The 26,799-nt window shown below is 34.9% G+C and overlaps 1 protein-coding gene and 1 non-coding gene across 2 annotated transcripts in view; both read right to left on the bottom strand.

Annotated features, from left to right (window-relative positions):
* Positions 1-3,703: 3,703 nt before the first annotated feature.
* Positions 3,704-3,776, bottom strand: Trnar-ucg. The gene has a single exon. It is a non-coding gene; the product is annotated as a tRNA-Arg (tRNA).
* Positions 3,777-19,500: 15,724 nt separating this feature from the next.
* LOC106101338 (transcription factor Sox-21) overlaps positions 19,501-26,799 on the bottom strand; it is a 36,510-nt gene continuing 29,211 nt past the window's right edge. Inside the window, exons 4-5 of the mRNA XM_013280520.1 lie at positions 25,057-25,193; positions 19,501-20,061 (exon numbers count right to left, since the gene is read on the bottom strand). Of these exons, the coding sequence (XP_013135974.1) occupies positions 19,618-20,061; positions 25,057-25,193 (581 nt within the window). The 3' untranslated portion in view covers positions 19,501-19,617. The remainder of the gene's footprint in view (positions 20,062-25,056; positions 25,194-26,799) is intronic.

Genomic DNA, 26,799 nt, shown 5'->3' with positions numbered 1-26,799 from the left:
AAACTTACAGATTAATGAGGGTAGCCGCATAACTAAGCGCCGCGGTCTCGTACTTCGGCTTAAACCATCAGTCTTGCATCGTCCGTCGTACCGCAAGAACGTATGGTGGGGAATTAGAAATCAATCAAGTAGGACTAGGATATAGCTAAACATGTTAAAGTATAATCCATACTTAAGATATTAAAGCATAAACACACACAGCTTCGTGGCGTAGGATGTCAGCAATCGCAGCATATTTTTGAATAATTATCTATACTATTATAATAAAGCGTAAACAAACACTTCTTCGTTGCCTAAGATGTTAGCAATTACAGCATGTTTTTGAGTAATTTTAATAAAAAGCCCTACACTTACGACACGCTTTAGGCTATATGTTCACGCTATTAAACTTAGGGGTTTAATAAATTGGAAAAAAACCTTTATGTAGGAAAGGGACCATACACAAGCCAACATCAAGAAAGCAAGGTTATTATAGTAACGGTGATTTGGACATTTCTAACATTTTTGTAATTTCACGCGGATGAAGCCGTACGGGAACAGCTAGTTTCTTTAATAAAAAAAAAACCCTACACTTACGTCACGCTTTAGGCTAAATATTTTCACGCTATTAAATTTAGGCTATAAATAAATTGAAAAAAACCTTAATGTGGGAAATGGACCATAAGCTACGAGCTGCCAACATCAAGGAAGCAAGATTGCAATTGAATTTGAATTTGTTTATGACAAATAAAGTAAAGTTTTTTATAATTTCATGCAGATGAAGCCGCATGGGAACAGCTAGTCTTAAAGAAATTAGTGCACTCTCAGAAGTTGTGTTAATTTCTTATACGAGAATAGTCGAGTATTTTCAAATGCAGATTTTATATTTGCGATTTTCAGGAGAAAATCTCATAAGAGTAGAAACGCGGCTGGTCCGGACGCAGACGGTCAAACGCTTTCATATCCGGACTCCTCCCGGGTAAGCATTACAGCGACTCCGAAAATACCAAGAAAGCTAAGTTAAAAAATGAATATCAAAAGCCAAGAGCTATTCTAGTGTGTGCTATTTGACAAGATAACTAGCAATTTTTTTGTTGAAAAAAACCTAATAAATTTGTCTTATAATAGGGATGTCAATTCAATGGGCGTAGTTATTTTTCTTCTCGGATATCACGACATTCTACGTCGCCACTAACTTTAGTACCAACATTGACAAAAGCAACAAAAATTTGAGCGCAGAATTTCACAAGAAACCATTACAAATAACTTGCAAACAAAATATTTATCCCGCCATTTATAAAACAAACAGATTGATCGACTGAGGCAAGTGACTTAATTTTTAATTAGTGTAATTAAAAGGGACTTCCCTAGGTCGATGGAAGAGTGATTTTTTGGCCGCTTGCATAACCGCGACTGTTAGTTATGTGGACTACCCTCATTTATTTCTGAAAGGGTAGAATTAAATGTTACATGTTCAAAAATGCGTAAACATACAACGATACGGACAAGCATACTCTGGTAGATAAATTTACAAGTAAATTTTGAGCAACTGAATTAACAATGAATTAGATATATGCTATTGCGGACTTTAAAGCAAATTTAAAGAGCTACAGTTCTTCCAGACATTATTTTTATGTTAATCTCTAAGGTAAACAAAGATAGTAAAAAGACCCTAATAGTTGTCACGCGGTTTGAGCTAAATTATTAACTACGCCGTTGCCTTTGACTCCAAAAATTAAATAAAAAACAGTCCCCATCTGCAAGCACTACCTTTCGGATAAAAAAGAACTTTCAAAATCGGTCTAGCAGGGGCGGAGTTATGCCGTAACACACAAAAAAATAACATACAGACGAATTGAGTACCTCCTTCTTTTGGGAAGAAGGTCAATTAGCTGTTTTAAGTTTTCCAGTATCAATAAATTAATATTTTCACGTTACAATATGAATAAAGGTGCAATAATAATCCAGACATATCGATACATAAAATTCCTTCAAAATTATCCCTTGCCCTTTTTAGGATCGTTTTTCGCAGCAAATTGCGCTCAGGCGGCGAATATGCTCGGAGACGTTGATCCGGACGCAGTCGGTCAAAAGGCCGTCATATCCGGTTAACCGGTCGAGCATATTACGGTTGTTTGAAAATCCTTGCAAGCTTCGTCCAAGAAATTATTGCGATACTGAGATACATTTGAAAGAATGTAATATGTGATACGTGAAGCTCGCAATATACATTCAATTTTATCTGCACTGTGTGTAGACAAAATTCCAACTAGTTCCAACAGTTCAACTGTGCATTTTAAACTAAATGTAACAAGATCCCAGTCCGAATGTGTCTACAACATTTGGATTTGATTATTATTAACACAAACACGCACACACAAAAGAACATTATTTATACAGATTGAAAAAGTTTTTATTCTGTTACATGGAAAAAAAAACAAAAAGCCAACATCACGCGGTGTTCCCAGGCGGTCACCCATCCAAGTACTGACCGCGCCCGACGTTGCTTAACTTCGGTGATCGGACGAGAACCGGTGTTTTCAACGTGGTATGGACGTTGGCGATTGTAAGCATTATTATAAGAATTGTACTTTTATTCAGAAATATTTCATATATTTTTAATTTCTTATTTAATATACAATACATTTTACATGATTAAATAAAACATATGTAAAAACCAGAGCTCTACGGTTGAGGGATCCGATGATTCAAGCAACCAGTGGTCAGTGCTGCAGAGACAGTAACTTCCTCACTAAGCATGCGGTTTCTAAAATAACTGCCTTTTTGATCGGTCCCTTAATCCAACTGTCTTGCGAGAGGTTCTTGGAATAGTGGTCGAAGCTCTTCACAATTAGACTGTACACCGAATAATACAGTTTTCGTCAGCTCCTAAAACCTACCCAACTTTTTGCAAAACCGCCATCTATGTTGTCGTTTTAAAACTTTAAGAACAACGTGTCTTATGAAATCATCTCGTGTCTACTTGTTTTACAAATTCATCAACAGATGGCACTTTATAAGATTAAGAATACTTATGAAAAACGAATTAAAGAAATCTTCAATTTCTATTGATTTTATGTTATTTATGTATTTATATTCTAGCTATTTCATCAAAATATCGTAGTGGATACAATACTCGTATAAATAATGTGTGAATGCTTGTTTCCAAACGAAGAAGTGAGAAAACTTGTTTTTATTAGATGGCCAGAGTGAATGATTGATTTTAAACGTACTAAAGACGGGAACTAATGAAAGAAATCGATAAGGAAGCGTAGAGATAGAAGGAATTTTGTTTAAGACGATTAAAACGGCGCACATCTTTGACTAAACTATCGCACAACAGTTGTGTGGTGTCGATTGTTTCACAGCCAATTCTACTGTTTAATTACACCACTTAAAATCGAGTAGTGTGCGCATTTCCATATAAGCTCATAGAAATCTAAGCGCGACTAAACAGTTATAAGATAGTTTAGTCAAAGGTGAGCGCGTGATCTTAGACGACAAAATCAGTTTAATTTTTTTTTGTAACATAGGGTTTAGGGTGAAGAAATAAAGCTATTGAAGGAAGAGACTGTTTAATTTACCGCCCTAACCCTACTTTATATAAGGTGTTTTACCAAAAGTACAGATATTGTCACGTGTTGGCAACAAATATGAAACTATAGAATAATAATTTTTATCTTTAAAAATTAAAATTAAAAAAAAAATGCAAAACTAGAAATTTCGACCGTGACAGGACTCGAACCTGCAATCTTCGGATCCGAAGTCCGACGCCTTATCCATTAGGCCACACGGTCTATGTGTGTTGCAATAAAATTATGCAATTGTATCTCATTTTTATCGATCCAAATTTTTCAAAGGTTTTTTTTTTAATGATTGGTATTTAATAAATTTATGGAGAAAAACCCTCAAGACAATAAAAAGTGAACCAATGCTTTACAACATTTCGGAAATTAAAAACAAAAGCAAGTGTTCAATTGTTTTCTTTTTTTACCTTCTTTAAAATTGTTTATAGTGCCATCTATCGAACATTCAATGAAACACAATAGTCTGTATTGCACGTGAGTCATCATTTAGTATAATAGATGGCGCTGTTCGAATGAACGGTAGTTCTATGTTATAGTAACAGCTGGCGCTAGTGATTGTAGAAAATACCGTAAGATTACATTTCGGGTTTTCTTACTTCTATGATATAAAACAATTAATACGCAGATACGCGGAAAATTTTAAAAAATATGTGTTCTTTTATCGTTAATATGAAAATTAAACTAGAAAATTATCGGTAAAAATTAGGGTTTTAAAAATGATTAAAACCTTAAAACTTTAACTAGCGTTTGTTTTAATGCTGTGGTCATGAAATAATTGGATGTTACGTAAATTTTGGGTTTAAATTATAAGGGTATTAGAGTACTTTAGCGTCTCAGGTCGCGTGGAGTACCAATTTGTCGTTAGGGAAACACTCCGACGTGTTTGCCTCTTGCCGCTCGTACTCCACTCGCCAATTTTGCCATTCTCGAGAGGAGAAGTTTACCTCGTCTGGACTATATTTTAAGTGATTTTGGTAATCGTTCCTTTTGTACTGAACATCATTATATTAAATATTTTATATTGTTGAAATATTAGGTACATAGTTACTTTTTACACTTGAATATAGTTAAAATGTAATAATGAATCGTTTTTTCTGACAATATTAATTAAATAAACGCTTAAAATACATCTACAAGAATGCTTAGGTAAGTAAATAGGTCGAAAATGATTTTTTCTTCTAAAATATTAGTAGCTCTCTTTGCAAAATGTTAGTTTTTATTACCTATTGCTGCCACGTGCACTTTATCTAAAAATACATACCTATGATTACCTGAAACTGAACATTGTTCTCTAACGATTATTAAACACTAGCTTTCGCCCGCGACTCCGTCCGCGTGGAATTAAAAAAAATTGAGTTGCCTATGTGTTCTTCAACGCTTAGGCTTTAGGATACAAACTCTAACAAACATCCATCCATCTAAACTTTTGCATTTATAATATTAATATGATTGATTGTTGTAGGTATACTTTAGTAAGATTAGACATATACTTGCTGAGGTAAAGTAGAAACATAAGGTTCAAAATGGCACACTGCATTTCTATACACGGCATCATATTTATAGAGAGCTGTCAATTCAGATCAAAGCCCTATCGCTCGATTAAAAGCATCTGTTCACAAGCGTTCCATAACATTGTATTACAAAATGTATCCTCTACGCTCACAATAGAGTACAACTTCGTATGACTGTCGGAAAAATTAAGTAGCATCCAAGATAGCATCTTGATAGTTTTTTGTATGCATTCCTCAAGCGGCGGGTGGTCAAGTGACGGCAAATGTGAGCGGTCGTCTCAGCCAATAGGAGGCCACCGCTCGAGATGAAACAAAGCCGTCTTTGTTATGGGCGGGGCGTCCCTTTGTGCGGCACAATGGGAAGACAGCGGGCCCTTTGTGCCCATTGTCGGGGCTCCATTGTTTAGGTATTGTGTAGCGTTTGGGACGCGGGGTGTGGCCGCGGCGAGTTGCGTTCACAACCCGCGACTTACAAGGAACGCCTTACAAATTCATTGGCGATCAAACGTTATGTGCGTTGTTTCATATTACCTACACGTAATAATAATCAATAAAAATAGGCAATTTTTTTCTAGGTATACATTTTTCTAATGATTGATTTTGTCTACAAAACTAAAATCTTGAACTATCTGTTAACAGGCAAATAATTTGTCGATAAATTGTTTAACTCTGCCTATACCGTACAAGAATGAATGTATTAGAAATTCGGTTAGGGGTGTGGGTTGGTGGGTGTCCCAAATACTAGCGGCGGTGGCAGTAGGGGGCGCGCGGATCGATACCATTGTCTGGCTCTGCGGCTCCTACCTGCGCCGCGGCGGCTCAGTGGCCCACTACACGCTAAGTTATTAAGTTCAGGTTCAGTGTTTAACTCATCGAAGACATAACTTAAATGTACAGTTGAGAACAGCAGGCTATATATTTTAATATGTACAGTTTTGTTTAAAAACAATAACCATTCGACAAATTTTCGAAGTACAGTCGTGGTAATTCACGGTGTTCCCTTTCAGGGCAAATTACCTTATTCATTTCAACGAGACAAACTCCACCTCTTCCTACAAAAAGTAATTAGATAGCAGTGAGTTGAAACGAAGGAATAATAATAAAAAGAAACTAGTCTTGTATACTAAACTTTTTTTCGTACAGACACATTTACAATCTGCGTTGAATTGATTTTCGTTTTGTGGTTTTTTAGGTGGAACACTGCCAGTTTCCCCAATTGTACCTGCTCTTATATATTAACTAGATCTTTAAATACAGCTAGTTTAGACAACTAGTAGATTTTGTTATGTGACCAAAACATATTGTGTCGTAATCGATCTCACAAGGTCACTTCCAATCCTTACACTCAAGGTAATCGATATTTTCTAGTAATTAAGAAAAACTTTTGTATTCCATTTCAGAGGAATATAGTAATATTCTCAATAAGATTATGCTTCACAGAGTGTTCAGAATGGGCACTAGGGGGCGCGCGGCGTGTGCGAGCCTTTTGTAACCCATTCAATAGTTAATTCGGTGCACAATACACCTGTACGATACGTATCCAATGCGGGGACGATGGAAGTATCGATTTTACAGTGCGTTTCTATTTCTACTAACGAAATAACAAAAAAATATGTTATCTTACCTCTTGTTGTTGATGAAAAGAGAGGTATAGTGGAAACCTACCTTTATTTATAGGCTTAAACCTACCTAAACAACAATTAATTTTATAACGTAACTAGCTGGTTGAAGTTTCTTTTTTTTAGATTTCAAGAAAAGCGTCAAAGGGTTGTGTTCGTGTTCTCACAATAACATTACGTGGTCCATAGTACACATTTAGTTTGAAAATTCTGCCCTAAGAGTCACCTTAAAACCTCTCTGAGTGGGGTAGTCACACGTCTTTTTGCTTCAAATGTCCAACAACATTACAGTATTTAAGTATAGTTCAATAGCATTAAGTCGGGCTGTCGAGGGATATTTGAAGAGTCCATTGGGCGCCTTGCCCCCTCCCACGCCACCCCCCGCAGCTTGACTTGCCGACCTCCGACAAAGACGAGATTAGCCCAAGTGGACAGTCCGAGAAAAGGAAACCTTATTCCGGTCTTTGTGAAGCTTTAATATTATCTCGATTTATAGGGTTTATTAAATCACAGATGATATTCACCTTTTAGACAAGATACGCATTTTAAAGAATTTAATTGTCTGTGTATTTATAATCTGTGCAGAAAACATTTAAGCATATTTATATACTCATTGTTTACAGTTATTGGTCTCTCTATTTTGGTATAAGATCTAAGTTTTAGATTAATTAACTTTATCCTATGTTAGATAATAATTTCTTAATTATATACTTAGTTACTATTCAATTTTAAATACAATTACAGTAAATACGCCAAAGTTATTTGAAAATTTCGAAAACCTTCGGTAGGAAGCGTCGACCGCAAACTCGTTCACTCCCACTCACAAATCCGGGAGTTTTACAAACGTTATTATAGACAGGCGGTCGCTAAATCTATAGACTTTCGAACAAAATCATACCAGCAATTGGCAATTAGGTACGCCAACAGTGCATTGTCGCGCAAACTTTGATTGCCCCGGTCGGACCTCTAGAATACAGCCAATTATATTGAATACAGCCAACCAATTATTCAGCGCTACGAAGTTTATTGTAGTGCGGTGCGGCGTCACAGCCAGGCCAACTCAATGGGCCAATAATTAAAACCAGCGCCGGAGATCGGCTTCTTCGTTCGAGAGATTTGCTTTTTAATTAATTGGTTTGTTCTAGTTCGTTGTGCAATGCTACTTGGTACAGGATTGCTGGCTTAGGTTGTGTGCACACCGACAGCGATGCTCGAGCGTTACTGTACATCGCATATGCTATAAAATAATTCGTAAGTCTACAGGATAATTTGAAAGACAGGTTAGTGAAACCGAGAATTATAGTTTTGATTCGAGGCAAAAAACAAACCTATGAATATTTAGTTTATTAAAATTTTACACAATTTGGTACGGTTAAATATAAATACTATTTTAAATGTAAAGTAATTAATCTTGTAGATTTGTAAGCAATGGGATCCGCTACCAAAGGTGTGAAGGTTAAAAAAATATATACAAAAAGTCATGTCGGTATATCGTAAATGGACCATTGACAATAAAAGGGAGCTAACAACCCGTTTGCCTAATCATCGGCCGCAACTCTATAAATAGCACCTGTCCATTTATTATCGCAATTCATAGGACAGATGAAAAAAAACTCTGAAAGAAGAGGAAGTGAAAAAAAACTACTATAAAACCATGGACAAGCGAACTCGACTTCCATTTTTTGTCAAATTCATTGACAAAATTATTCGTGAACATTCTTTTTTTGAAATTTGAACACGCGTTCGATTTTCAACTTAAAAATTTATCGCATAGACACTAAAGGCAAAAGCATTTTTCTCATTCTGCCACGCATGTGTCTGGCCGGTTGTATGTCGTTTAAGAGGTGAAATAAAAAAGGTCATTCAAGATTATAACAAGATGGTGTCGAGGAATCCGCTCCCATGGCTTTTTTGGTGTTTTAGTACAGCCGTAACTAAATGTCCTTGTGAGATCTACTGGTCATGATTAGGCAGAAATTTTCGGAGGGCTTTTAAATGCCGGTCAAACTCAACCGACTGTGAGGAATTCATTTGATGGTAATTGAATGTTTTTTTATAAAGTAGTAGTTTCGAACAGTCTTATCCATAGATTACAAGAAAATATAATTATATCTTAACAATTCTACAAGGGATATCTTCCTATCTAAACAGTTAAATGCAAAAATATGTTATAATAAAGGAATAAATTCCATAACGAGATAATAACTGCGAGAGTCGGCTGAGCACAATGGCGCACCTATAGTAATGAAAATTTTAAATTTAATTAATAGCAAGTGGCGTCGTCGCCCCGATTATATTATTACGCAGAGCCATTGTGCGACACCCCCTGCCACCCTCAACCCCCGCCGCACACCCCGCGCCTGTCCCCATGTGTCTCTTCTTAAATAAAGACATTTCTCTGTAAATATACTTTACCGATTTGTAAAACATTTTGTATTTCAAATTTTTAGAATACGATAACTTACATCAGTATCTTGTGGTTTATCAACTGTCTAGCTTTTGCCCGCGACTTCGTCTGCGAGGGATATAAAAATTAAAATATATCCTGTGTTATTCAGTGATAATGTGGCTTTTTAACGGTGAAAGAATTTTTGAAACCACTAAAGTAGTTTTTGAGTTTATTAGTCACAAACAAAGATAAAAAAACAAACCTTTAGTCTTTGTAAATGTCAACACAAGAGAATTTAATTATCCGTTTGTCTTTTGCAGTATTTCTAAACCAATACGAATAAGTTCCTTTAAAAAAACAGTCGTTCCTTAAGGCAACACATCTCTTCTAGACTCTTTAACCTTATCTTTTGTTTATTGTTTTGTCCTTGTAATATATTGAATCACAGACACCCTAATCGTGTAGGTAGGATCGCAGACGCATTGTAAGGCAAATCCGAGCTGCCTCGCGCTTCGCCTCACGCCGTGCTAGGCAACGCGACATCCCATTTGAATTTGTTTTATAAATAATGTTTGTAAATTTAACAATTTTAAGATCTTTGGTATCTATTTTTAAACATTTTAATAATATTGGTAATGTATAAAGGATTTTTAAATGAATTTTGTGTTTTCTCATGTAAGTAAAAACGCAAGTGAACGCCACTAGTTAGTAACAGTAAATGTCTTGGAATGAGTTTTAAATCTGGATAATAATACGTCATACAAAATCTTACTAATATCATAAATACGAAAGTTTAGATGGATGGTTGTTTGTTAGTGTTTGAAGCCTAAATTGGTAAACGGATCTCGATAAATTCGGCATAGATGTAGAGGAAAGTGTGAAAGAACACATAGGCTACTTACTTTTGTTTTTTTTATAGTTCCACGTGGACGGAGTCTCGGGTGATAGCTAGTCCAACATAAAAGGGATGTATAAATGATAAATCATAACCTTCATAAAATTACAATCTACATAACCAAGAATTATGTACCATTGTTTGTAAATTAACCTTTATTTGTATAGAAATAGGAGCTAGTAATTGAATTGTGAGGTTTGTTTCCGATTGTGCGCGTGTAGACAATGCTTACTGTAATAAAGACACAATCACACAAAGCCTCCATTACAGATACGAGCGTTTTCAAACCGTCATCACATACGCTTCTCATCGCAATTCAATATTGTACAAAGATGTACTGCTTACTGGAAACACCTTTCATATTAATAAACGTACTCAAGGAGTTTAACGAAAGGAATATTTGAATGTTTTCCAATTATCTACATAATATCCTTATTATTAATAGATTTTTGTTAATTAACTAACATTTTCTTTAACCATTCCAACTAAGCTCTAGGATATGGTTCATGACAATAGTCGAATGCCGGGATTCGAACCCTCGACCGCAAGATCGATAGTCCTTACCTAAACCGTTCGTCTATTGGCGCTGGAGAATCTGCATGAATATCTCCATAATTGAAATAACTTTATGTACTCTGTGTCGTATAAAAATAAACATCAAATGGACCATAACTGAACAATAACAATGAAATTCCGAAAATTAACAGGTCATTTATCTATATGGATATTAAAAAAATCACCACCACATTGCCAGTCTTTGCTTTTTTAATGAGTACAAGAAAATTCTTATCTAAATTGTTATATTTCGTAAGCTTTATATCTTTGTTATACCTACCGTCATACATCAAACTCGAATAATATCACAAAACTAACAAAAGCGTCTGTGTACGTATATAAGTTGACAATACATGAATACGCGAATGTCTCGCGGACAGCATATTGCTAAAGGAAACTGGCACCTATTCATATGAGCATAAAGGTTATCTTTTATCATATTTGTGAGGATTTTAGTCATTTTCAGAGACGCGAATGTGAATAGATATATGTTGGTAGCGAGGTTTAGTGTGCTTCAATCTGCTTACGTTTAACAACGTGTCGCTTAAACACATCCATACTCGGAACAAAGAGCAGTTTGTTTTTTAAGTATTACACTGGAAAATGCTATGAAAACAAAACTATACGTAAAACTGTTTACAGCGCCCTCTTTTAATGAATTTTAAATTTATGTAAAGTAAAGATGAGATGTGGAAATCTATATTATTTATAGTTTTGTGTAGTACACAAAGGTGAAATGGCTCCTATGTAAACTACCGAAAGCCACATTTTTGAGATTTTAATTTATGTCTAAATTGTAAGTTTTGATTGTCTCTTATACGTTTATGTTTGAAGTTTTGTTTTGCAAAATTTGCGTTTCAGGCTTACACTAGTTTACGTAGGAACTATTGAAATATGAACGTGGAAAGTTCTTTTGTAACAGAAATATTTTATTGGTTATTGAAAATCTTTCGATTGAAAATTTTATCTCATCTTTCGTATTTGTAAATATTATTCTTGTATAACACATGCTACAAATATCTTTACTACTTACTAATATTACTTCTTATACAGGGTGTCCTTTAAATAATTAATCATTCTGAACTCTTGAAGCAGTCGTCTCTTTGTTATAACATTTATTTCGCATATTGTACAAATAAAAATACTTACATCTTGTACAAACTAAACTATCGCTGTAATATAATATCGAGAATAGAATTGTCTACAGAACTGTACAGTTGTAATTAATATTCTCATGTAACCATTACAATTGTACTGTCGCGAACAAATGCGTTTATACGCGAAGAGGGTGAGATTCACAGTATCATGTTTCGTATCACGTCGCGACAGACAGACGTACTCTTCTATTATTCATATAGATTTCTATCGGCCGCGTGTTTAATTATTAAATATAATTATAGTCGTTTTATCACTCGTATATCCAAGTGGTGCCCTAACAAATACTAAACAAATAAAAGACCAAAAACTGTAGATAACAGTCTTTGTAACCATAAATCTTTTTTAATTTGTATTTCACATGCCAGGAATAAATATTAAAAATTAGAAGTTAAAACTTTAATTATAAACAATTCGACTGATAGGTAAAATTTTGTCTACACGCTACAAAACGCTGCTACAATTTTTATCTTACTAATATAACAAATGCGAAATGAATGGATGGATGGATGTTTGTTAGAGTTTGTAGCCTAAACGGCTGAATGAATCTCGATGAAATTTGGCATAGATGTAGAGGATAGTCTGGAAGAACACAAAAGCTAGCAACTTTTTGTTTTTTTAAACTCCACGCGGATAGAGTCGCGGGCAAAAGCCTGTAACTCATAAACAATCTTCAAACTTTGTAGTTATTGTGAACAATATTCGTTTTTAAATTAAATTTCTCTTCATTGTTCGGTTACAATACGTTTTGGAAATGGAACGTGGAAAAATCAATGAGCCCTGTCAGCGGGGACAAAGGGACTGTCAATAATCACACAATATATCTGAAGTAATCAATATCACAATTGAAGAGGGTATAATCTTAAAGAAAATACATCGGGAGGGTTTTTAAAGTCCTCAGAGGGTTGGACACAATGCCTGTTTTTCATACGAACAACCCCCAGCGCGGACACGTCGACGATGACAGCCCGCCTAAATTATGTGCTTCCTAAAACTGGCGGGAACTTGAGTCATCCATTTTGAAGTTTTCTTATCCACGTCCACGGCTTATTTATTGCTGTTTCTTTTTGTTTTGTTGTACAGTTTTGTAACTCTGTCGTTTTGTAACGATTTTACAATGATTATTGTAATTATATTAGATTTCGCACGCGACTCCGTCAGTTGGAAATTAAAAACAGAAATAGTCTATCCGTTCTTCTAGACTATGCGCTATTTATGCCAAATTTCATAGAAATTCGTTCAGTAGTTTAGGCTACAAACTCTAACATCCATCCATCCATACTTTCGCATTTATATCATTAAGATTAAAATAATACCTACAGTTTTTTTTTAAATCTCCACTTAGTAGATAAACTGTACTTTACGTCTAAATTTAACGGTTTAATTATTTTAAATGACTTTGTAAATGTTTGCTTACGTTGTCTACATTGTCAGGGACCTCATTACATTGGACAAGATAATTGGTGAACAAGCGTAGAAAGGTCTCTAAAAGTGTCAAATTAATTGAATCAAAAAAGGTTACGTAATATGAAATTATTTGGTTATTGACTGTGATAAAACTAAAAAAAAACCTTGCTTCTGAATGGTATAAAACCAAAATTCGAATGATTCTAAAGTTTTGAAACTAAATAACCATCGATTAAAAGTCGTCCCTAAGCGGGTACCAATAGCTGAGGATTAAATTGTTTAAAATTTAGTAAAAATTGGTTTATAGACTTAATCATTTAATTATCTACATACCATTTGTACTATGCTCTTTTTAGGTATTACATCATCATCACCAGCTCACTATACGTCCCCTGTGAGGGGCTCGGAGCCTACCCTAAGTAAGGGTGACTAAGCCATAGTCAACCACGCTGGCCAAGTGCGGTTGGTTGACTTCACACATATCTTTGAATTTCTTCGCCGATGTGCAGGTTGCGTCACGATGTTTTCCTTCACCGTAAGAACGTCGGGTATATTATGTACATATGAAAATTCGAAAAATCGAAAATGACATTGGTACATGGCGGGATTCTAACCCAAGATCTGTAGATTACAAGTCAAGTGCCTTAACCACTGAGCCACCGACGCTCTCCATTACATCATACTAAGTAATATTTTAAATGCGAAATTTTAGAAGGATGGATGTTTCTTAGAGTTTGTAGACTAAACGGTTGAACGGATTTGGATATTTGGCATAGACGTAGAATGTCTGGAAGAATTCATAGGCGATTTACTTTTGTTTTTAATTCTACGCGAATGGAACGTGCAAAAGTTTATTCTATGTAATCGCGTAACGCAGTAGTTCGAAAGTAACTACGGCTTCTAACAAAGTAAAAGAAGTTATAATATCTCGGAGCTTGTCAACTAAAGGTTAGTTGTCACGTAATTAATTGCGTAACGAATTATAATTGTTTAGTGATATGTTTATGCAACAATGTTATTGGATGTAGGCGTTGTTGCATAACTATTGCGAGCACAATAACTACGGAATATTCTGTAGTTTATTTTAAAAATTATCTGTCTACATATATCTATACCTACATGTAATAAAATTGGAGTGCCTGTTTGTAATATCAAAATAAATCTAGATTTCGGGAAGATGAAGTATTTGCGTTGCTGGTAACGAAAATTGCATTTAATTTTTTTTTGTCTGTCTGTCCGTCTGCAAACCGCGTTTGTTCCGCATAATCTCCGAAACTTCTGGGCCGTTTTCGACCGGACTTTAACTGGAATGTAGCTGACATAGCCGGGCACATTATAGGCTACTTTAATTCCGCGCTGTAAAAATGGCGTAACGGGTAGTCCAAATTTGCGCTAACGAAGTTTGCGGGCGACATCTAGTTTGATATAAAGATGAAATACAAGTTACTTGTAAAATAAAATTTTCGATATATGTCATTTTTAATTTGATCAAAAATTATAATTAAATATTTGGGTTTACACAAAAACGCTATTTACAATAGAACTTGCAATTGTAGTCACGTTTCTGACAGACTCCTGTCAAATCCCATGATAACAGTTTAAAGCGCACGCGCCGACACGTGTCGTTTAACATTTGACAGGTCGGTGACACTTGACAACTGTCAAGTTGGACGACAAAAGGTGTAGGCGGTCAAACTATTGTCAGACAAATTGACTCTTGCACGTGCAGGTCAAGCGGTGTTTAATTATATTTATTTTAATCACCATTTAATGCAATTATAGACAAAATAACGACTCCTACGTAGAATGTTATAAGTCACAGTTTTGCGAATTACACCTTTCTTTGTGTTTTAAAAGTACCATTAAAAATAATAACTGTAGATGCAAAATTTACGTTTTAGACTTACAACAGTTTACATAGGAGCCGTCGAAAAATGAAAAAATGTGAATATCTATTGATTGTTTTCAATATGTGTTAGTTACAATATGTTAAATCTATTTTTTTTAATAAAATAGTCAATATTATTACAAATATATGAAGATGCACGTTGTAGCAAAACATGAAATTAATTACAAAGCTACGTGTGTAATTGTACCACTTCGACTATCACCCATAATTGTAGAACATCGATCTAACAACTGAGGTAACATTCATTAAAACAATTAAGGCTTTCCATACACGTTATCTAACATTAAAACTGTTGTCACCCATATTGCTGTCTCACTCACGCCTATAACAGACAACTAATAACAGTGCTAGTACTCATGTTGCATTTAAAATTCACCGTAAAGGAGTAATTATAGCTAAGAAACTAAAAGTTCATTTTGATGACTCCGCACACCTTTGACTAAACTATCGCACAACTGTTTAGTCTTGCTTTGATTCCTATGAGCTTATATGGAGGTGCGCATACTCGAGTTTTAGTTGTATAAACAGTATGGGCAGCGAAACAATCGACAATCGCAGAACAGTTGTTGGATAGTTTAGTCAACGGTGTGCGCCCGCTCTTTCATTTTCATTATGACATTTTTACAAGAGGTTTGGTTGAATTTCCTATTTTTTTAAATAGTAGTAGATTTTGGTTAACTTATTAATATTTTTTTTAACCATTCCTACTAGGCTCTAGGCTTGTGCTAGGATATAGTTCATGATGTCGAATGGCGGGATTCGAACCCTCGACCGCAAGATCGATAGTCCGTACTCTAAACCATTAGGCTATTAGCACGGGTTATAGCCTATATGACTGAATATAAAAAAAATGTATTTTAGTAAGTTTCTTCGTGGATTTACTTTGATTTTTTTCTGTGTATTTAAAAAATAATTATAAGTGCCACCTTTCAGAGACAGGCACGCCCTGTATTTATTAGTGTTGATTTTGTTTGCAATGAAAACAATCGCGCCGCTGCATCCGACGCCATTCATTATTTATTTTCTCTCGTTTTGTCATAATAATGGTTAGTGGGGGAGTATGCTTACTTGACTACAGGGTGTTGCAAAATTTTACACCGAACATGACTTCGATCGTCTAATAATTCAATTACCGTTTTAGATACAGAATAATGTAAAATTTTGTTTAATGATAATTCGTTGTTGGAAAATGTTTTTGTCCGGATTTCTCAAATTACTTAGATTTTTTAATATCTGCAATTTTTTGTATTAAATGAATTAATTATCACTGCAAGACCTTATATGTATTAGACATAAATATATAAAAAATGGTTGTTAATGTGATCGATACTATTTACAATATTTCATAGTTTTTGGGAACATCCTGTAAGTTTTCACCTATCGTTCACAAGGGTTCGCGATTGTTTGTGTTATTTCAGCGTATTTTGCCGCACAAAAGACAGGCCAGTTGTTTACTTTATGCCAAATCACTACCCCAGCCCACTCTCGCCGTCGCGGTGATATCTATCAAGTGCGCATATTTTATTAAAAAACATAGGGGAGCATTCAAGCGTTAAAAATGGACAAGTATTATATGTAGACCGATATGTCATTGTCAGACGAAAATGTAATTTATTACATTGGAAAAGAGGTTATTGTCGTGATTAATAGCTTTGTGTTTTCTTGGTTATTTTGTTAAAGGGTATTTTTATTATTTTAAGCGATTTAAAAAGCGGAATGAACATTTATAATGTCATTAAAAATTCATTGTGTTGATGATATGTTTATTTAGCGAAATATATTTGCTTATTTTAAAGTATTATTTTATATCATGTTGTGTTAGCCAAAACTAAGCTAAACTAAATAAATATAATTAAATTGGTTTGAAATTGTTGTTTTGGAAATTCGTTGAACAATAACAAGGAACTACGCATAGATATTACGGAGTATGTCTACGTCTATGTTTGATATTAAAAAAAAATCTACTAAAGGAGTTTTATTACTTTAGTAGTTTATTAAGCACCAGTTATAGGCATTATCATAATGATCTAAGCTAAGTCTGGGGAGAAATTAATATGGTCTCGTACCAAGTAGTACCCATTTTAGATTTTTCGGTTCTCTACAAAGGGAAAGGGAAGTTGCCCCCCATAGCTCAAATTTTTAAATGTCAGTAAATTTTGCTTCTATACGTCATATAATTCATTATGTTAGTGGAAAAAAATAAAGATAACTGACCTCAATTTCATATGGGATACATAGGAAGAGAGAAAGATAGAGCATGAGGCTGTATTACCGTATGCATGTACTGTCAAATACTGAAACGAATCTTAAATAGGTACTTCGATTAGTAAGCGCCGCGCCTTACAATCTAGTTGTCAAAATTTGAAAGGGAATTGGAGTTTTAGAGCGGGCGCACCTTTTGACCAAACTATCGCACAACCGTTGTGCGATTGTCAATTGTTTCGTAACCAATTCAACTGTTTAGTTGCACAACTAAAATCGAGTCTAAACAGTTGTGTGACAGATTAGTTTTAGGTGTGCGTACACTCTTAGCGTAACCTTACCATTTAAGGCGCTGTTCTATCTTATCTTACTTATAATATTATAAATGCGAAAGTTTAGATGGATGGATGTTTGTTAGCGTTTGTAGTCTAAACGGCTTAACGGATCTCCATGAAATTTGGCACAGGTTTAGAGCATAGTCTTGAAGAACACATAGACTACTTTTTATCCCTGGAATAGTTACGGTTCACGCGGGATTCATTAATTTAGTTTTTTAATGTTTACTCGATCATTCTGCAAAGGTTCATCATATCTTATTGAAATTTGGCACAGATATAAAACAAAGTCTGGAGTACACATGGGATAAGCTTCATCCCCAAGAAATGTCCAGTTTCCGAGGGATACGTAGCTTTTTGTAATTTTTATAGTTTGTATAGTTTCTAATACCACGCGTACGAAGTCGCGGGCAACATCATCATCATTGTCAGCCATAGGTCGTCCACTGCTGAACGTAGGCCTCCCCCATTGATTGCCACAATGCCCGGTCCTGTGCCGCCCGCATCCAGTGCACTCCCGCAACCTTGACCAGGATGAAAATGATTGAAATGAAAAGCGGGCAACAGCTCGTATTTAAATAAAGTTTCAGTATTCGGTCGAAGGGAAAAAACGAAAACAACAAAGTGGAATTTTCAACGCTTTTATTTATAATGTAATATTTTTTAATAATTAAATTGTCTCATCGTACAATCGACGTCCATTTTACAATTGTTACAATTAAATTCTCTATATTTATTTCTCTTATAATTTACACAGAACACTTACGATTAAAAACTTCACTGGGTAACAGAAACAAAAAAACATTTCCATTTTATGTACACAGAAAAATAATTCCTAATTTCGGAATTGTATTTAATAAAATATTAAATTAATTTGAGCACATTATTATACATTTGTTTATTTTAATGAAATAATTTAATAATTAACAAGACTGGAAATATCGATTATTTGCCATTGATACGGAAAATAAAATGTTTTTGAGAATTATTTTATTTATTTTATTTTATGATTTGCACATTTATTACGCAATAAATGGAATACTTTATTAATTAGATGAAAAGGTAAATATCACGAATACAAATAAAAAATACTTTAGTATTTTTATCATACGATTTCACGAAATAAGATTTTTATTTATAGATTGTTATGGCAACACATAAATGCAATACGTCACCGACGAAGACGGCCTATATTCATACATTTCTAAGAGCCTGTCCCACCACTGGCTGATAGATGCTCGGTTTAAAAATGACGTCACAGTCAGATAAGGTAACAAAATCCGATATTTCTATCACATATTTTAAACGTTCGATTGTTATCAGACAATTAACAATTTGGTGGGACAGGCCCAAGTATACTAAACAGAATAATGTCATTTCTATATACAAGATTGTATATTTAAGGCCCACGTTAAAACCATAATTTTTAACGTATTTACCTAAGAGAAGAATTATTGAAATTTCCTTAAAATTATATTTACAGCATTATTTATTATGTCGTTGTATTTAAACTTGGATAGTCTAAAATTATTCCTTACTAAAATTATCCATATATCCAATTATCCAATTATATCAATTTTATATTATTTACATAAAAATATATTTGCATTGAAATAAATCAATCAACAGTGCTGATAAATGGAAATAAATTATTTTAAAAATCGTAAAATTTTAAATTTACTCTATTTTAATTTGCATTAAAATAATTAAAATAAAAATGGATGCTAGAAACATTTTTTAATTTTATATTCAATCAATTTCTGATTGATTTATGAAAAATTCGTTTTTTACAGAAATATCCTGTTTAATTAAGTAGTCTTACGATAAAATAAACGCTTTTTAATAATATTTACAAAATACAGCGTTTAATAAAATAATAACATAACATTTAAAGGGGGAAAGAGGAACTATTAAATTCAAAAATAAAATAAAATACAAAAAACTAGCTCCGATAAATAACGATTAATATTGTAGAAAACTCTAGAACTAGGATATCGGAACAAAATATCGATTTCAAACAATCGGTAATAAAGTTAGTAATTCTCAACAATCATTTTTATAATTACATTTCAGGTCAAAATATAACAGTCAACGGCCTCCGGAATTCCGACCCGGCTTGGGTCGCTTGCGCGTATTGCCCGGGGTACTGGGGTAGCAGAAGACTGGACGTGCTTTGATAATACGGCAAGGAAGGGGAAGGATTCGAGCCCGAGGATGAACTACCTTCGGCTCTCTCTTGTAACTTCGGAGTCATATCAGGAGACTCCGCTGGCGATCGAGGCGATAAACTAGAGGAAGAGTTAACCGCGGAGCTCAACCCTGCCATAGCGGCCGCGGATGCTTCGGAGTACATCTTGCTGATGTCCATCGGATATGAGCGTTGTTGCTGCTGGTCCATATACATGTAAGCTTTTGATAGCGCTGCGGAATCCAAGTAGCTTCGGGAAGGATCGGTGTACATACCGTAACGGTATTTGTCCTCGATCGAATATTTGGACATGTCCATAGTTGATCCCATCTGGAACAATGAAAGAGGAATTAGATACATCTGTTTTTTTGTGAACTAAATCATACTCATACTAATGTTATAAATGCGAAAGTTTAGATGAATGTTTGTTAGAGTTTGTAGCCTAAACGGCTGAACGGATTTCGATGAAATTTAGTATAGATGTAGAGGATAGTCAGGCAGAACACATAGGCTACTCGCTTTTGATTTTTTTAATTTCAAGCGGTCGTAGTCGCGGGCGATAGCTAGTCTAGTTCTAAATTATCCAGTGGTATTGAAAACAGTGACGCTCTAGGCCCTGCAGTAAGTAAGAGATGTAGATTCAGAATCTAGATTAATAGATTTATAATCTTTTTAAATCGCAGAAAAGTAATGACCTCAACAATGAGGTAGTTAACATTTTTGGCATTACAATAATTATCTTGTAATTATTAAATAGCCACGTTGACCCGCAAGTCAAAATATTGTCAATTTGACTGGATTAATTTCATAAGCGGATTACCTTTTGTAATCTATCTCGTCTACAAATAACGTAATTCATTGAAAATTGAATAAATTCAGCTCTCGATTGCATGATAAAAAAACGACTTAATCCCATTGTGTCACGGCTTAAAATCGAATAAAGCGGAGAGTATATAATAACGTAATGTGGTATTGTACTTTACACGCCCAGACACACAAATCAAACGTAACAAAGCCTTCGAATAATGCTCCGAGTTTTAAATTTTTTAATGAAGTGAGCCGTACACAATATTGCGAGGAAAAAACGACTCGTCGAATGTCACATACCGCGCGGTAAATTCGATAGCATAGTATTTTTGTATTGGTTTTGATGTAAAGTTGGAATGTAAATGTTTAGAGAAGAAACAGTTATATTTGATGTAAAAAACACGCAGTAGCTAATCTAGAATATTCTTATGTAGAAAATACAATGTAATTTATCTGTTTGAATTTCAAAGTAAATGAAATGTTCAAATTATGTTTTAAAAACTTGTGTTACTGTATACTTGTGTTTTAGAATTACATAAATGTTCAATTACTTTTATAACATCAAGAATGATATTTTATACGTTTACAATTTGACTCACGGTATAGAAAACCTGTTGCGCATTCAACATAGAATATTATTGAATGTTAATAGAATAGGTTCGCCATCCTTGTTGTCCGTGTGTACATGGTTAGCGCATAACATACGGCCGGCGGAGGCTCGCGCGCTAAATCAGGATTAGTGCGACGTCGCGACATCAACTGTAGGTTTTACTGCGGCCCTTACACTAGTTTATTGCACCTCGAGTTATAAATGCGGGGAATGTTTCATGTTCTTTTTGACCGTGTGTATTATATAGGCGGCATTTGAATTATGCGCTACCCATTCTATCTTTTTTAATTTTATTTAATTTCTTTTATATTTCATATATATTTTTAATTCGATACATTTAACGATTGAATGACAATTAAATGGAATAAGCCATAACAATATACAATGTCTGTCTGATTTTCAGAAAAGTACAGAAAATAGTAAATAAAATATATCTCTTGTGAACACCAATATAACGACTTATGTCATAGGAGATAATTAGCGTGAAGTCTTTTTGAAAATGTCATGCAATTATTTCAAAAGTAAACTAGAAAATGCCTCAATTCGATGGTAGATAGTACAAGTGTTACGAAAGACTTCCTCCATCCGAAATTTGATCTACATAAAAACACTGTCTTTTTAAAGTGGTTACCGTCCAATAGAGTGACCTCAATCAGTGGCCAAATGAACCGTGAAAGACCAATAAACACCTCGCCATATAAGTCATCGATCAAAATAATCGAATACGGGAAATCACAATGGTTCGTTAAAAATAGTAGCTACCTGCATGGAAAACGCACAGTCACCGTTTTTAATATCAGGTAAACGCGGCGCGATCAATTGCAGCTGATTATATTGTTTCGCATCGAGTTTAGGGGGCGATTCGATGCGTTAATCGAAAAAAGTGCGATTTCATCGGATAGTGTCGGCGCTATTGTGCGGCTGATGTATCGGTGGAAGTCCCCTTTAGGACCGGTGTTGTGGAAATACGTCGGACATAGAACTATTACACTTGATTTCAGGATACATTACTTTTATTCTCTAAGTAAGATTTAAAAAATATACTAGTTATATCTGCATTTCAAAAAATCGGGCTTTAGAGCGGGCGCACACTTTTGACTAAACTCACAACAGTGTGCGATTGTCGATTGTTTCGCAGACAATTCAACTGTTTAGTTGCACAACTAAAAATCGAGTAGTGTGCGCACCTCCATATAAGCTGCTAGGAATCAAAGCAGGACTAAACAGTTGTGCGATAGATTAGTTTTAGATGTGCTTACGCTCTTGATTTAAACTAATTAACACATTTAATATCTATCTAAATGAACAAAATATGGCAAAGCAGGTATTATTTTAGGTTTCAACTAGATTGCCTAATATTTAAATACTAGCTTTCGCCCCAGACTCCGTCTCCGCGGATAAAAAAAATAAAAGTGAGTAGCCTATGTGTTCTAGACTATCCTCTACATCTATGCCAAATTTCATCGAAATCCGTTCAGCCTTATAGGCTACAAACTCTAACAAACATCCATCTATCCATCTAAACTTTCGCATTTATAATATTACGAACTTTCACCCGCGACTCCGTCCGCGTGGAATTAAGTAAAAACAACAGTGAGTAGCCTATGTTTTCTTCCAGACTATCCTCTACATCTATACCAAATTTTATCGAAATCCGTTCAGTCGTTTAGGCTACAAACTCTAACAAACATCCATCCATCCATCTAAACTTTCGCATTTATAATATTAGTTAATAGTATGATTTCCTTCACAATAAAAGTATCGTAAAACAAAATATATATTAAAGATTATAGATCATCATTAAATTATATTAAAAGTTAATAATAGGCCACATAACAGCAACAAATCGATTAAACACTACTTGACACACAAACTCGCACAATTAAGTGTCATCCCTCCGGAGTTCCGATTTAAAAACTCCTCGATCTTCCCTTGCCCTCGCCCTCTATTTGACGTTCAATCTCGTGCCGTTGACGTAGATGTGTTATACAGGGTGTTTGCGCGATTTGGGGTTGCACCCGCTTTACGAGATTAACCGGATTTGTAAATCGGCAAATTATTTTTCGAGCACTTTTATTTGACTTAAGTGTAAGTCAATAAGACGCTAAGCTTTGATGAATTACTGGTTATATTAGACTTGTTTATTGTTTAATAGATTAATGATTTGTGAAGCAGTTAATTAAAATGAATACTGGCATGATGCGGCATTAATAGTGAAGATAGAATTTAAAAAAAAACATGCGTTATCTTAACAAATACTGTAACTAAATGTTAAATTCAAAATTTTCAAATATATAATCCAAACCGAAACGCCATTACAATAAATGTCTTGGTTAAGAAAGGTGTAGGGTAACCATATGTTATTTATAATTGTGTAGACAATAAAAATTATGTGCAGTTCATTATGTTATTTTGTTAAAGGTCAAAATTGTATCAAAATAACTAATTAATTACGATTAAAATGAAGCTTGCAAAAAGTCTAAAAATTATTGTAAAAAGACGCCGCTTTTAATTAATTCATTTCAAGCCAAAAAGATACTTCAAACCAAAACATTTTGACAATAAATTATTTCATTGCTGTACCTCAATTAAATTTAAACTTTACTGACATGCTTTGAAATAAATAACGTGGATATGTTAGGTATTTGATTGCGCCTTAGCCACCTAAAGAGTGGTGGTGGGTTAAAAACCATGTACACTGTCTACCCCTCAGAAGACAGGATCTTTGGAAGATTTTCCCACAGTCAACTAATAAAGCATTTGAAAATAAATGCAAAATAATAGTTGACAACTGGAGTATATCTCTTAAAAAATGAAATTCATGGTCGCAGGCGTAACAAATGTAATCTCCGAGCATCCAACCCTACATTGTTTAGGGCGGTGGGTAGTCACCAAATAATTAGTGATCGCGAGGGGCAATGATCATGTTAGACACCCTTGTTGATCTCAACACCATCTGTTCTGTTAAAATGGTTTATTACAAAACTTTTTAAACTATCTCAAAGATTAAAACTGGATCGTCTTTTGTCTGCTATAAAAATTGAACTAAAACCATATGGCCATCAGAGAACCTTGACTAAATGTGTAAAATTGGCGCAAATTACCACTCCTTAAATATTATTATCTCATCTACTGTTAATGAAAAGAGTAAACTCATTGCCATTTTATTACGCGCTTGTTAATTTTTTAACGCCCACAGCGCTAAGCGTTTCGACGTGTCGGATCATTGTGTTCTCAACGGTTGATAAAGGACATTAAAATGGTCGGCGAACTTTGTAGATTATACGAGGCGCTAACTATTCCACGGATCAAATATCGTCCCGAGTAAATTAATTCACAGCTCCACTAATGAAAGCTTCGGCTTCTTTTGGTAATTTTTTTTAGTAGTTTTTGCTTCTGATTTGATAATGTTCGCAATCGGTAGGAGTGTAGTTTTTTTTTTTATAACATAAGGTGGCAAACGAGCAAGCGGCCACTTGAATCCGCCAAAATGGCGAAGCGACCGCTGCCCATAGACATCCGCAATTGCAGATGCGTTGCCTACCCTTATACGACGAAGGAGGAGACGCACATAAAGAGGATATTTTCCCTTCCTATGCCTCTCCTCCACCGTCAAATCCACTTCCCCGATAGATCTTGCAGCCTAAACGTGCTTGATAGTTTGAGTATGAAACCTGAGTATGAAACGTACAGGTTTTAGTCTCGGCTCCTGTATGTACTATTTTAATGAAAGAATTGAACAAATTTGCAGTCGTTTACTTTTAAGTGATCTGATGCGCATACATCCACAACACTCGAGAAACTTCAGCATATTCTACTTTTAAATATAACCTTACTCCCGGATATACAGACTTTTACAAGCGTTTATTGTCCTCTTTAAAGTATGCTAGTATATATTCTGTAGTTACCTGTGCGTTGGGCGTTAGAGCCGCAGATATGGCGCTCTGCTGAGCCGCAGCGGCAGCAGCCGCCATGCTGGCTCCGAGCGGACCGTACGCCGCGCCGTAATAACTGCCCATCTGGCCCATGCCGCCGCCAGCCATTCCTGTAACAACAGAAAAATAAACATTTACATTACTCTGTCATTAAGAGCGGAGACTTTTGACTAAACTATCGCACTGTTGTGTGATTGTCGATTGTTTCGCAGCCCATTCAACTGTTTAGTTGCACAAATAAACTCGAGTAGTAAGCGCACTTCCATATAAGCTTAGGAATCAAAGCGAGACAAAACATTGGTAAGTGTTCTTAACTGCAGAAATACTAAAGTCCAGTTCATTCATCTACTATTCTCATTAATACGTCCTCATAAAAATCTTTAACGCAGACAAATACTGTGACATTAGCTATGTATAGAATAAAAATATTGATAGCTTATTCAGTTATTAATATTAATAATTCGACAGTGTAAATATTTATGAAATGAAGTCAGAATCAGTAATATTGTAACTATTTAGATTAGAGAAGGCCGATCTATGGAATGCCCAGTTCACACCTCCGTTAAAGTGGGCGGCGTAATGGAGAGAAACTGCATTGACTACGGTCTTAGACTTATAACATGGTGGACGTCGATTAGCGATTTGAGAATAATAACCAATGAAAATTTTGAACACATAAATTCTCAAATAGAATTTGTAATTATAATTAAGTAAGTTTGGATGTTATAAACAATTCGTCAAATATTACATTAATGAGTTGGCACTAATTCTATCAAATACCACCAGCAATCACTTCACATGTTATGTTAAATGACTTGAAGTATGCTTTCCGCTCCTCTCTACACCATAACCATACCTTAACAGCGCTTCGGGTACTCGTATTCGAGCAGCAATTAATTATTCGATTGTGCGCAGCAACCCGCTGACCCTAGAGAGCTATTAACTGACCGACAGTTCCTTAGAGGTGTTTATTAAATACGCCTTAGTTGGATGCTAGTTGCCTTGGTGTAATGAATGGGTTGCCATCGTTGCGGGCTTTACTTTGTTAGTCTAATTGATATATATCAATAAAAGTTAAAAAGTTAGTCTAATTGATATATATAATAAACAATATTGTTTAAGCTCTTTTCTTTATTGTGTAAGAAAATATTGCTGAGCAAACAGTAAAAATAAATTGTGCAATATTATTGACAATACAAATCAATTGAATGTGAGACTAATGTATTAACAAACTGCTGCAGTCTGTCAATCTTTAGCAAGTTAAAGGTTTCTTTATATTTTAAATGGTATTACATCGTTATCCTTAAAATTTCCGATGATAACTGTCTGGTTATCTGCCATAAAACCCATTAATGCCGAATTACATGTCATAGCAATCAACGCTTCAGATGCCATCATACGTAATTGAGCACTCCACCTCGTCTTGACGCGCAAGATCCGAATTTAAATAAAAATAAAATAGACACCCTCATTGTGGTGACGTCAATCGAATCTACAATATATTGAAAGCGAGGACAACACTGAATTTGCCGGCGATCTAATACAATGCGGACTCTATTGCCGTGGTGTTTAGGATGAAAATCGTTAGACGAACTGACGAGGGAGATCGCTAGTCCTCCGAAAGGGACCGTTGGAGATTTTTTTTTTATTATATTTATAATTAAATTGGTTGTCATCTCACGCGCGGGCTGATGTCTCCGCCTGGTATTGGCGTGA

The sequence above is a fragment of the Papilio polytes genome, unplaced genomic scaffold (genome assembly GCF_000836215.1).
Source record: "Papilio polytes unplaced genomic scaffold, Ppol_1.0 DF823991.1, whole genome shotgun sequence".
NCBI lineage: Eukaryota > Metazoa > Arthropoda > Insecta > Lepidoptera > Papilionidae > Papilio > Papilio polytes.
The sequence above is the reverse complement of the archived record's forward strand: the minus strand, read 5'-3'. Positions and strand labels throughout refer to the sequence as shown.